General features: G+C 50.4%; 5 protein-coding genes across 5 annotated transcripts; 1 reads left to right on the top strand and 4 right to left on the bottom strand.

Moving 5' to 3' along the window:
- Positions 1 to 149: 149 nt before the first annotated feature.
- Positions 150 to 1,855, bottom strand: N7498_008023 (uncharacterized protein; the record flags this gene model as incomplete). The annotated part of the gene is made up of 5 exons (XM_058455085.1): positions 150 to 1,366; positions 1,419 to 1,478; positions 1,542 to 1,599; positions 1,661 to 1,681; positions 1,736 to 1,855. 5 exons carry the CDS (start codon positions 1,853 to 1,855, stop codon positions 150 to 152), a joined length of 1,476 nt encoding a protein of 491 aa, XP_058305073.1.
- Positions 1,856 to 2,287: 432 nt separating this feature from the next.
- N7498_008022 (acyl--CoA ligase) lies at positions 2,288 to 3,988 on the bottom strand (the record flags this gene model as incomplete). The annotated part of the gene is made up of 1 exon (XM_058455084.1): positions 2,288 to 3,988. One exon carries the CDS (start codon positions 3,986 to 3,988, stop codon positions 2,288 to 2,290), a length of 1,701 nt encoding a protein of 566 aa, XP_058305072.1.
- Positions 3,989 to 4,420: 432 nt separating this feature from the next.
- N7498_008021 (uncharacterized protein) lies at positions 4,421 to 6,236 on the bottom strand (the record flags this gene model as incomplete). Its single annotated transcript, XM_058455083.1, has 5 exons — positions 4,421 to 5,041; positions 5,096 to 5,457; positions 5,512 to 5,687; positions 5,741 to 6,019; positions 6,070 to 6,236. 5 exons carry the CDS (start codon positions 6,234 to 6,236, stop codon positions 4,421 to 4,423), a joined length of 1,605 nt encoding a protein of 534 aa, XP_058305071.1.
- A 1,085-nt stretch (positions 6,237 to 7,321) lies between these two features.
- On the bottom strand, positions 7,322 to 7,570 carry N7498_008020 (uncharacterized protein; the record flags this gene model as incomplete). Its single annotated transcript, XM_058455082.1, has 1 exon — positions 7,322 to 7,570. The coding sequence occupies one exon, from the start codon at positions 7,568 to 7,570 to the stop codon at positions 7,322 to 7,324; it is 249 nt and encodes an 82-aa protein (XP_058305070.1).
- A 2,629-nt stretch (positions 7,571 to 10,199) lies between these two features.
- N7498_008019 (uncharacterized protein) lies at positions 10,200 to 11,458 on the top strand (the record flags this gene model as incomplete). Its single annotated transcript, XM_058455081.1, has 3 exons — positions 10,200 to 10,365; positions 10,430 to 10,608; positions 10,724 to 11,458. The coding sequence occupies 3 exons, from the start codon at positions 10,200 to 10,202 to the stop codon at positions 11,456 to 11,458; spliced, it is 1,080 nt and encodes a 359-aa protein (XP_058305069.1).
- Between the last annotated feature and the right edge of the window lie 952 nt (positions 11,459 to 12,410).

Raw genomic sequence — 12,410 nt, 5'->3', positions numbered from 1 at the left:
AGGCAACGCGGCAGCAATTCCCCCCCGAGGGTGGGACGCTCTGTTCGCACCAATCGGAAATGAGTTATTATCCATTGTGATGATTTTGTTAATGTACAAGAGTTGGGAATAATGCCGATTATATATGCAAGAAACGCTGGATGTTCAGGCTAGGAACCTTCCGACTCGGGCTGATCACCAGCCGCGGTTGGCTTCCTCAGGATCCAGCCACCCACAAACAACAGATTTGGGATCGCAGAGACTCCCGCGATCAGTCCCATCGCCCAGCCCATGGTTCCCCAGCCAGCACTCTGGCGAATGAACCCGGCAAAAAACGGGCCAATGAGACTACCCGCCGCAAAGCCCATATTGGAAAGCCCAAACGCCAAAGCCATGGCGCCTCCACGGCCAAAGATGTTCGGAGATCTATCCTCCTTCTCCTTGACGGCATTGAACACTTCAGTCACGATGGGGGTCATAACCAGGGCAATACAGCATCCGAGTAAGGCAAGCAGGGCGCAAAGGACAATCTTGTCATGCATTGTGTTTTCTTTGACGAGACGCAAGAGAGTTGCCACAGGAACGACAAAGAGGAATCCAGCTGCGGTGAGATAGCGGGGTGTCCAGGGATAACGATCGATGATAAAGCCGGTAATTGGGTCGAGGATGTGCGGTACCATGAGTGCGATGAAGATCAGCCCCTGGCCTGTTTGTTCCCACCCAAATGTCTCCTGAACGAAGATTGGCAGAACGCTGTCGAAGGAGGTCAGCACTAGAGCTATCACAAAATATCCCCAGAGCGACACGACGAGACGATAGGAGCTCAAGAGACTAGCGGCTTGTCTCAGAGGGCTCCGAGCCACGGGTTTTTCCTCCGATGCCTCGGGTTGCGGGTCGTTGCTGAGTGCAAGAGAATTTGCGGTTGCACCCATAGATGCATTTTCCTTGTCCTGCTCTTCGATCGGTGCTAAAGGCTTCACTTCCGGTGCAATCCATCGGGCAGCGTGTCGCTTTTCAATCAAGACCAGCCGAAGGAAAATATCGACGCCAATCAACCCAAACGCAAGCCCGAAGACGGAGTAGTATCCTCCATTTTCGTAGAGAACGCCTCCCAGAAGAGGTCCGCCCATCGTGCCAATACTCAATGACATGGAGACATAACCAATGGCCTGACCAAGGCCATCCCTTCCGACAGTGTCAACCATCAGCGCTATGCCAACGGTCCAGACGACGGCTGCAGCCGCGCCCTGAAACAGACGGCCGGCGATCCACAGACCGATATTGGTTCCAATGCAGAGCAAGGCAGTTGCAGCTCCTAATGCAATCAAACCGAGAAGAAGAGGCCACCGTCGAGATTCAGCTCGGTCTGCTAAATAGCCGATGACAGCTGATAGGAGTCAGTCACAATTCACATGCCCCAGAAGAAAGAACCGACTCACGAGAGAAGGCCAGTAATGCAGCGGAGTATAACGCTAGAAGAATGGAAGTCCATGTTTGGACTGTCAAGTAGAAAATCTAGTTAGTCATGGCACTCGAGGACAAATTCGAAGACATTGACGTACTTTGGTCTTTCGAGAGACCCACTTTGCGCTCCAACGCTGTTGGCGTGACTGGCACAATCTAGAGGTTGTTAGGACATTTGCTTCATATATAACTGAGTCCTTCTTTGACAATATCATACCAGGCCATACATGAAAATATCCTATTTGAAAGTTAGCCACTGATTTGCAATCCACGAAACCAGATCGATGCCTACCGTAGAAGCCGCAAAAGAAACAGTAAACAGAATGAACCATTTCGCAGACCTTAGCTCTACAAGCTTCGGCCGTGTCGATTGCCCCTTACCGGGGAATCCGAGAAAGCCCAAAACCCCCATGGTTTCCCAATCGTCAAGACGGAGGGTCCGAGTTGACGTCACATGGGAGACACCGTGACGGATAAAAGTTTGCTTTTACGATATCGGCGATCGCTGAAAGGCAGAAAAAGGAATAGTAAAAGTTCAGGTAAACCTTCCAGCTTTAGTTGTTTCTTATTCTTCCTCGTATAAGAGATTGTGTCGACGGAGGCAGACTCCGATCCGAATGCGGAGCCCGCGGGCTCCGCACTCGTGCGCCACTCGTTTAACTTGTTTCCCGAACATATCGGACACCGCATTTGGCACTGATCCGAGATTTCGATTCGATACAAAGATTGGGTTTAGGTTGATTCCGAAGCGGTCTGTATGATTTTTTTACTGCTGCCTGGTATAACACTGAAAACGTGGTGATGTCCGCGGGCCCCGCCAACTATAGACATGAAAAGCCGACTCTCACAGACGTGGTCTGGATTTCTTGCTCTTCAGCATCTCCTTGAGCTGCCTTCTTAATATCTTTCCACTGGGGCTTTTAGGGATCTGATCTACCACGTGGATACCGCCTCGGAATCGCTTGTGGTTGGCAATCTTGGGGTTCAGCCATGAGTGAATATCATCAATGACGGTCTTGGCATCCTTTTCTTTCGCCTGCTGCCTGAGTACCACGAATCCAACCGGCAGCTCAGTGGCCATTTCATCAACCCACTGGCCGACAACGGCGGCGTCTTCAATGTCGGGGTGATCGATTAGTTTTCCTTCCAACTCGCTCGGAATCACCTGGAGGCCTTTGTACTTGATCATCTCCTTAATGCGATCGTGGATCGCAACGTAGCCCTCTTTGTCAATTGTACCGATGTCACCCGTCCGGAACCACCTGCTGCCATCGGAGTCAATGTGGAACGCGCCCTTGGTCGCATCCTCGTTGTTGTAGTAACCTCGAGTCACATTAGGTCCGCGACACCAAAATTCACCCGACTGAGTCGATCCATCAGGGTTGACAGCAGCATCGTTCATAGTCTCGGGATCCACCAAGCGGAATACCATGTTGGGAGCGATGCATCCAACCCCCGTGTCTCTCTTATCCATGCGGTTGTTTGGGATTCCGGTGGCCAGGGGGGATGTCTCCGTGAGTCCCCAACACTGGGTACAGAAGACCTCGGTTTGGTGCAGATTTTTGAACTTCGCTTCTAGCGCAGATGAAAGCTCATTGGATAAGGGTGCTGCGGCAGACATGATGCGCTTGACACTGCGTAGATCATACTTGGAAGTTCTCTCGTCTTTGACGATCATGAGTGCAACGGGAGGAACCAAGGCAAGGTCGTCAGGCCGGTACTTCTCGATGCAGCCCAGATACAAGTCGAGGTCGAATCGGGCCATTACTACCACGGAGGTACCCCAGAGTAGGCTATGGCACATGTAAAGGAAGAGTCCGTAGATATGGCTGAGCGGGAGGAAGGCGATCATCGCCTGTCGTTGGGCTCCTTCGTCGGGCTTGCCGGCTTCCGTCATGAGACGCCATTGTTGCATGTTGGATGTAATATTCTGGTGTGTCGTGATGACACCCTTCGCGGGGCCAGATGTACCAGAAGAGAAGCAAATAAAAGCAATTTTCTCAGTAGCATCTGCCGGTGAAACTGCAAATAGAGGTGCAGCTGAGAACGTACTAGCCATGTGGTCACAAGTAGGCTGGCCATTGACAGGAAATGATCCATCCAGGATAATAATCTTCTCTACAGAGGTGCCTTTCATGGCCTTCTGTGCAGTCTGAAGCAAGGATGAGTGGGCAATGATAAATCGAGCCTTACTCGTTTTAAGCTGGGCGTTTAGTTCCGATGCCGTCAAGACTGCACTTGTAGGGGATACAATGGCTCCAGAGCCGATAATTGAATAAGCCACAATGGGATAATCTATGGTATTAGGACTGAAAACTGCGACCACATCGTCCCCCTTGAGACCGAAGTTCTGTCGAAGCCCGTTTGATAAGGATTTCGTGCGCTGGACGACATCGCCAAAGGTGTACTGCTTCCCGGACACTGCATCGATGTACAAAGGTCGGTCCAGCGGCGTATTGAGGGGATTGGAAAAGAGATACGAGATCAAGTCTAGGGATTTAATGTTGATATCCGGGAACGGAGAGTGGTAGGTCTTGAACGGCATTGTTGGGAAATGACGGATTTCAAAGAGAAACGAGTAAAAATGTACTGAGCGGCAGAATTGAGTAGATAACGAGAAGATTTATATAAAGCACGTATCATCATAACCTCCGGAGAGGCCGAAGAAATGTATTACGCTTACGATCCGGACTTGCCGCCAACGAGTGCCGACTCCACAAATTTTGTGAGTCGCCCACCTATCGCAGCCCGAGTTCCGGGAGTCCGAGTGTCCGGGGAAAGCTGCACTGATCCGCCGGTGGGCCTTTTTCGGTTGATCAGATCTATTCCCTCGGTTGGATGAGTAATCTTGAAAACTCCCAACTCTCCGGGGCTGGAGGCTTGGGTAGGTCTTGCCGATGGTCTACATAACACGCATTTACGTCCCGGAGCTTAGACATAGAAAATCTCTTGATATGTGGCTAAGCGAAGGTGAAAATTAGCTGGCCATAAAGTTCACAAACACTTTTGCTAGGTCGTCCAGCGGGACCTTGGAAGCGCCGTCAAATAGAATACTTCTGCGCATACTATCACCTCCAAAAGCCTCCGTCACCACACCTGAAATCTTCCCTTGATCACTGGGTCCGTAGACACGGGCCGAGAACCCAGAATTGATTTCACCGGGGGTAATGGCAGGCCACGGCGCAAGTCCGTGGCAGAACTTGAAGAAGTCCTCCGCAAAGGCAGTGCCAACCTTCTGCTGCTCCGGGCTCAAATATTCAGTGAACGTCTGGAAGAGATAGGCAGTATCAAGAATGTGGTTTGCGTGGCCCTTCCACGGCCCATCCCATGGATTTCCCTCGTTGAAGTGGTACACATAGGCGTTTCCATTCCAGCCACGAGCAAAGCTGAGAGCAGCTGCGTGACATAGAATGTCCGCGCTGAATTTGAAGATGGAAGAAATGCTCTTCTCGTCTGGTGTATCCTCGGTAATTCCGTAAAAATCGAGGATGCGCTGTGCTTCCTCTGGATGTGATGCGAGAACTTGACGAACTGCTGATATGAAACGCTCCGTGCAGTTGGCGTTGATTCTCGGTGCCACTACTTGTAGAATGCTGGTCTGTATTTGCAGATTGTCAGTCACGGCCAAGGCAGCTAGTATGTATGAACGTACGTCAACCTCGGCATCTCCGATCAACAAATCCTGGCACCATGAATGGCCCGGGAGAGCCTTCGAATTCGGTTTTCCTAGCTCATTGTATGTGATACCCGGGAGCACGATATCGCTATCGATGGCCGGGCTCACCAGGACAGATGGAGGGAGCTTGGCGATAAGTTCATGGCCGGGCATTTCCAGCAGCGCCTTGACTCGCTCTTCAGCTGCTATATCATTCAATCCCAGAGCGGCCATCGCATGTTTATAATTTTCCTCATGCACCTCGTACGGAAGCGCGGGGACGAACAGAGATGTTCCGCTCATTGAGATTGCGCGCTTGAAGAGTGGCTTTTGCGAATGAAGGTGGTAGGTTACGGCAGCTCGAACCAGTCAGCATCAAGTGCTCGTGAAAATCCCCAGGAAATGCCTCTTACCTCCACCAGCGCTCATTCCCGCCGCAGTGATATTTTCTGGGTCTCCGCCAAAATCTTCAATGTGCTTCCGGACCCAAGCTAGAGCCATGCGCTGGTCGCGGAGCCCATTGTTTGCTCGGTATCCCGCATTACGCAGCTCCTCGGAAGTCAAAAATCCCGGGGCTCCTAGTCGATAACTTAGAAGCCGTCAGCCAATACAGGGGAGAAGGGCTGCTTCCTGTCATCTTACTTGATGGCGACTACCACTACCGGGAGATTCTTCTCGATGGACAACTTGACAAGTCGAAGCAGGTCATTCTGAGGCCAAGAGTTCGCCCCGATGAACAAACCACCGCCGTGGATGTACACAAGCACGGGGAGTTTTGACGAAGGAGTAGCGTTGGAAGGGACTGCGACGTTGAGATTGAGACAATCGACATCTGATTGCGTCAGGTCCTTCTTGGGCAAAGAGTGCTGGACATGTCCGAGCTCTATTTCACATCCAACCGGCGGTGACAGCGCTGTAGGTCTGCGGAAATGTCAATAGAACGGTCTCGGTCCGGTCACGCACGAACTCACCCATCGGCCGTGGCATCTAGGATATCACCCTTTCGCTCTTCAACCAGCTCTGCATCCGCGAATCGATTTTTGAGATTGGCATATTTGACCCCTAAGAATTGAGTGACACCTTCGCCAGTTTTGCCTCGGATGTCGCCAAGACAGCGGGTGGCCAGGATTGTTGTCATGGTATGCTGACTTCACCGAGAGGAGAAATTTGCACGAAAGACTCCAATCTGTTCAAATTCTCTTGTTCGAGGCAAATGTCCCAGACCTCCAACAATGGCGGCTTTAAAACGACTGCCCCTCATTTTGGGCCCGCAGGTGTCGTGGAGATCCCCGGGGTTTTCCCGCGCCCTCGGATTTGGGCCGCTTCTGCCCCGTGTGGCCAGGAGTCATTGATTCTGTGGATATCTCCAATCTCGGATCTCAAAGGTTGGTGTAGCTCAAACAGTTTTGCAGAGATTCAGCTCAGCAATGCACTGCCATCCTGTGCTGATCCTACGCAGACGAGAATAGAACGCGAATTTGAACATCACACGTCCCGTCACCGCTTGAAATGTTTTTCCACTTTGTAAATTACGTCCAATCGGCCAGAATTGAGACGAAGTTTGCAGGACTTATGCAACAAAACTGAGTCGACGTATTCTCTTCGTCCGACGACGTCTCAGCAGCGTTTTGTCTGAGTCAGACAGATACAAATCTTTCTCTTGCTCTCCAGTCTGTCGCACATTCCCAATCATGCAAGAGACGAAAGTTGCAACCCACCGATGATTATACCATGTCAAAGTCCTACCACTTTGTTGCTACCGAAGCTTTCAATTCGCAAAATTTCACCAAGATCGAGAATCTCTGTCAGCATATCGAGCAGACAGCTCATTCTTCAAAAACCTGCGGATCTGGAGAATGCATACGGATATAAATAGCCTGCTTTTATTGCCTCACATCCGTGGTGGCTCTACTGTGCGTTTGCAGTTCCGCTGACACTGCTTACTATGGTGGGGTTTTGCGGCAGCGACGGTTCCGCGAAGAGAACGGTGCTGGCAAAAGGCCGAACCGGCAGGGTATACGAAATTTTTGCTACGATAACAAACGTCATTCCAACGGAAAAAGTTTGATTAATTGACTTTGGAACTTTTAGTAGTCAAGTCCCAATAAAGATGGCAGCCCCCTTGTATTCTTAACAAGATCCGCCCTCCATACAAACGCCCCATGCCCTCAAGTACAGGCAACCAAGATAGTACACCAACTCCCATGAAGCACAGACAAAAAATCATTTCTTTCCCACATTCACAACTGTTTTCTCTCCATCAACAACGAGTGTCTCTGCTTTGCTTATTATTGACTCCGAGTCTGTCTCATAAGACTTTGAACTTGTTTCGGCCTTCGAATCTGGTTGTTGACGACGCTTGTCGATTTCTTGACTCAGGTATTTCCACGTATCCTTCGCGAACTCGATCGCAGAGCGCGGGCGAGGCTCGAGAGATGCGGTGGCCGGTCGTTGAAAGGTGAAGGCAGCCATGATTCAAAGATTATTGGCAGGTAGATTGGGTTGGATAAAGTGGAGAATTTTGTTGGTTGGTAGTGTTTTGTATTTCACCAAGTATCAAGTCAAAAAAGAGGAATGATATGTGATTCAGTTGTGAGGTATAGATAGTAATTCAGGCAGAGAATGTCTCGGCTTATATAGACACTTCCTCCCGGTCATGATGATGCGTAATGACTCAGTGGATCTTTGTAGGCATCAGGAAACGAGCGTGTAAATGCATCAAATTAGAATTTATAAGCCTAGAATTTATAAGCCTCACTCCGACTCCGATAACTACAAACCTTTTATTGCCTGGATGATTGGCTGCGCCAGCCTAGCCCTACGACAATGGCGGTGTGTACGTATACCATAGGCACCCTTTTTGTCGAGGCTCACGGTGATTCTATGACGGGATAGGTTCGAGGTTAGAAAAAGGCTGGTAGGAGACGGGGTAGATAACACAAACTAAGGAAAACGTGCTTGAGTCATACATTCCCGCTCTGGACTCCGACCCCGAACGCCAACCCCGAAGCTCATCCTTACTCCGACTCCGACTGCGGAGGCCCCCACTTTCGGCCCACTGGCACATCGCATACTGTGTAGACCACAGTACATCAAGCGAACGGTCCCGGCCGAGAAATTTTGGCTTATTAATGAGAAAAACAGTGTTTGACATGTGGTCAAAAGATTCATGAAGATCCATTGCTCATGCAAGTACAATTATCGCTATGTCGTGCGTGGGTCTCCCGCTCGGTCTTTGAGAGGTGCCGTAGCAAGGGTAGACATTCGAATCAAAGCATATCCAAACTGTTTTGCAGCTCGGATTGCCAATTATCAAGATGCGTAATATAGTAGTTATAGTCCAAGAAAATATCCGCGACGTCGGCGTTATTTGGAGGTAGCTACATCGCGAATTGACTGGCGTAGACTTCTTGTAGAGCCCAGTATCACCGATTCAGTGCCGACTCTGGGGATGGTTGACGTAGAAGGGCGATACACGCATCTGTCCGGCTTGTTCGTGCGAGCGCATCGCCCGCAGACAGGATATTGATGATCGCAACGTAGTTTGGACTTGCGACACGGCTCGCATGAGGATGGCAGACCGTTCTTCCGCAAAGTAACCATCGAGTATGCTTATCTATTAAACCGGGTGAATTTCTGTGTATCCCGTCCGATTACCGGGCATGGATACTCTTTTTGGGGGTGCGACTTCGTCTCCGGCGCATTGGTCTACTTACTAAGCACGCACCAGCCCCTCGGAGTCTCGGCTGCTCACTCTTATTATTACCATGGCGAGAAGTCTTATCATACGGCAAATCGCATATAAATATTCGCACCGGTGGAGAAATCTTCCTCGTTGCATCGGAGCTTGGGAAACGCTCCCGGTGTGGAATCGAGTCACTTAAATGGCCTCGTTTGCATGTCGGATCATTTCGAGACGGTTGAGATTCAGAACCTTCTTAATTGATCTGACCAGATATCTCCAAATGCTTCCGTGGGCGGCTGCTGGTGAGATAATGGCCAAAGACCGTTCGAACCGTATCTCTTACAAGTCCCGGAGATCTCTCTTGCCCACAGTGAGTCAATCTGTCTCGCGTTCTGTTCAAGTACCATACCGGAGAACGTGAGCTCTCATTGACATCTGATATGAACAAGGGGAGACTTATCAGTGTATTTCAAGATCTAGCAGCCACGAAACAAGGAATGTAGAGCAAGGGTGTTTTCACATTATCTTGTGAACAAGAAGCTCCTCTCCATTCTCGTCTGGCGTGACACAAATGCGATGGAGGCAGATGATGGTCAATGTTTCCATACTCTATCAGGAATCTTGTGGTGCTAATGACAAGTAGTCACCTTTTCACGTACGTTAATATCGGTGTGGAAGGGCTTCACCCATCGAAATTAGAAATGGGCGAGGCCCATTGTCTCCATGGATGACCACGTCTCTAAAGTGGAAAACGGCAGTGAATATGTAATAAATAATGGAGCTAGTGCTAGGAGATATCTTCAGTCCGATATCCAAATAAGATTGCTCCAATCAAATTGGCTAGAAAGCGAGTGTCCAAGTGGTCGGGTTTCTGCTTACGCTGCAGGTTGTGCAGAAATAGAGACTGGGATCCGGTGCCACGATAAATGAGAAGTGGACACGGTCTCTTCAATGGCGCACCTCAATCGGGTGGGCCGATTATGCAGTCAAGCCACTGCCTGCCCCGTGCACAACCTCCATGTCGGGCTTTTTTTGTCAACTCCCTTCTGATGGTCTGTTTTACGTTCATTATTCTCACCGTGACCTGTATACTTTTTTATTCAGCTCGTGAGAATTCCTTGCAACTTAAAATACACAAATAGACTTCAGTAACGGAGATATATACCGTTCTCGCCATTGAATGCCGTGATTCGAGTGCAAAGAGCGGTGATGCTGGTATACTCCATGCACGCACGTGACCGCCCCACGGCTTCCCCGCAACGGACCGAGAGCCCCCTGCGTCGCTCGGAAAGCCACGGCGGAGCTCGAAGGGCCGTTTAAATACCCCCTCGGGTACTTTTCTGCTTATCTTTCTCAAACCCCCAGGTTGATTCTGTTTCTCGCTAACTCCCGCCATACTTCCTCACGAATTCAGCAATGAGTGTCCGAACCGCATGCTCTTTACCCAGGGCGGCTCGCCTCCGCACTCCGGGGAGCCTCCGACGCTGGCCGTCAACTACAAGCTCGGTACAGTCGGCCCGAGCTTTCTCAACAACACTGCACCGCGACGCAACATGGGGTTTTGTCGGCTTGGGGCAAATGGGTATGTATGAATTGAAGCCGAAATTTCTCGTTATGTGCAATGACCCTTGACTAATTTCGGGCAGGCTATAACATGGCCAAGAACCTACGCGCCAAGATCCCCGCCGCTGACACACTGATTATCCGTGATGTCAACGAAGAGACCACTAAGCGCTTTGCCGCGGAAGCTCATGAGGCCGCACGCAGTGCCGACGAAAACCGAGTCGAGATTGCCCAGAATGCGCGTGAAGTTGCAGAGAAGTCGGTGAGTGTCACGCTTAATCCAAGGACCTGAGTGGCAGTGATCATGCTCCGCCTGCACTGTGGCTTCTTATGTTCTATGTGGATAGCAGCTAATGACCATCTTTGTTCTTTGATAGACCGTCATGATCACCAGCCTTCCCGAGTCGCAACACGTCATTGATGTGTTTCATTCCATTCTCAAGGAAGGCGAGCTTCCAGCGCTCGAGGAAGAGCGTCTGTTCATCGATACATCAACCATTGACCCCGTGACGTCCAAGGACATCGCGAATGCAATTCACACTACGCAAGCCGGCCGATTCGTGGATGCCCCAGTCTCGGGTGGTGTGGTCGGTGCTCGAGCGGGCACTTTGTCTTTCATGTTCGGAGCCTCTTCGCAGACAGGGCAGCTGCTTGAGCGTGTCCGAGGTGTCCTCGCTCACATGGGTAAGAAGGCATGGCATCTCGGCGAGCCAGGCTCGGGAGTCTCTGGCAAGCTCGCCAATAACTACATGTTAGCCATCAACAACATTGCTACTGCCGAAGCAATGAATCTCGGAATCCGCTGGGGGCTGGATCCCAAGGCGCTGGCCGAATTGATCAACTCGTCGACGGGCCGTTGCTGGCCTTCAGAGGTCAACAACCCTGTTCCCGGTGTAGTCGAATCTGCACCGGCATCGCGCGGCTACGAAGGCGGGTTTGGGGTGAGTCTGATGAACAAGGACCTGCGCTTGGCCCTCTCGGCAGCGGAGAAGTCAGGCACTCCGTTGGCTCTGGGTGACCAGGCGCGACAGGTATATAATGCGGTGGAGGAAGCCCACCGCGGCAAGGACTTCTCTGTTGTCTACCAGTGGCTGCAAAATAAATCTGAATAATGGTCTGAATAACACTTTCGTGTGTCCCTAGCTTGCGCCATACGCATTTCTCGTGATTACCCCTTCTCTCCTACCTAGGCCTTGCCATAGACGTGCGGAAAATACAGGTGTTCTTATTGTCATTTGGATAGGTAGCAATTTGAAGGAGCCTTAATTTCAATTTTTATGCCATTCGACCGTACGGTGCAATTTGGTGGTGCGATGTCTCTTGTTGTATAGAACCTCGCAATCGCACATTCGCACATACTCGCCCTGCGCCAATCTTCAACGCTCACTTCTCTTCTTCCTCATCCTCTTCCTTCCATTAACATCCTTCTCCCCTTTTACGCTGTATCGGTTTGTATCTTGTATTTCTCCTCAAGCTCATCCTTCCACCAATTGTGTTCCAATTGGGACGTCGCACTTGCTTCGTTCTCGTGGGAAGTGCGCTCTTTCCCTTCGAACGCTCGCCCTCGTTACTCTCCCATTTCTCCTCCCTCTTCTCTTCTTCATTTCATCTCATCTCACCTTCTTTCTCATCGGTTCCTTTATCTTCACCTGGTTTTGTAAGAGACCAGTTGAGCCCAGCCTGCCACAAAACCTTCTCACAACTTTATTCCCAGCTTCTGACAGGTCCCGTTCGTTCCTCTCGTCTTGTCTGAGCATCAACGGAAGCAAAATTGCTTTGCAGGCCGCCGAATTTGTGAGTCTCTCGTCTGTAGCTCTGGGTTACATTCTGCGCTCGCGTTGAGCGAATTGAACTAAATTACATACAGTCATTCATCAATCGAATCGTCTCCCCATCGGTTGATATACTTCCCCGTGTGTGCGAGGTATGAGTCCCCTCTCTCTTCAAGCAGAGTCCCATACGATGAACACGAGAGAAATGCGAGGTGCTCAGTCTTATGCTGTTTGCAAAATCACAGAGCCATCGTCCGTTCTTTTTCTTTTCGTCTTGTCCATTGTTGGCTGA

This window comes from Penicillium cinerascens (genome assembly GCF_028974065.1).
Source record: "Penicillium cinerascens strain IBT 15544 chromosome Unknown scaffold_4_segment0_segment0, whole genome shotgun sequence".
Classification (NCBI taxonomy): Eukaryota; Fungi; Ascomycota; class Eurotiomycetes; order Eurotiales; family Aspergillaceae; genus Penicillium; species Penicillium cinerascens.
This window is presented reverse-complemented; position numbering and strand designations above follow the sequence as displayed.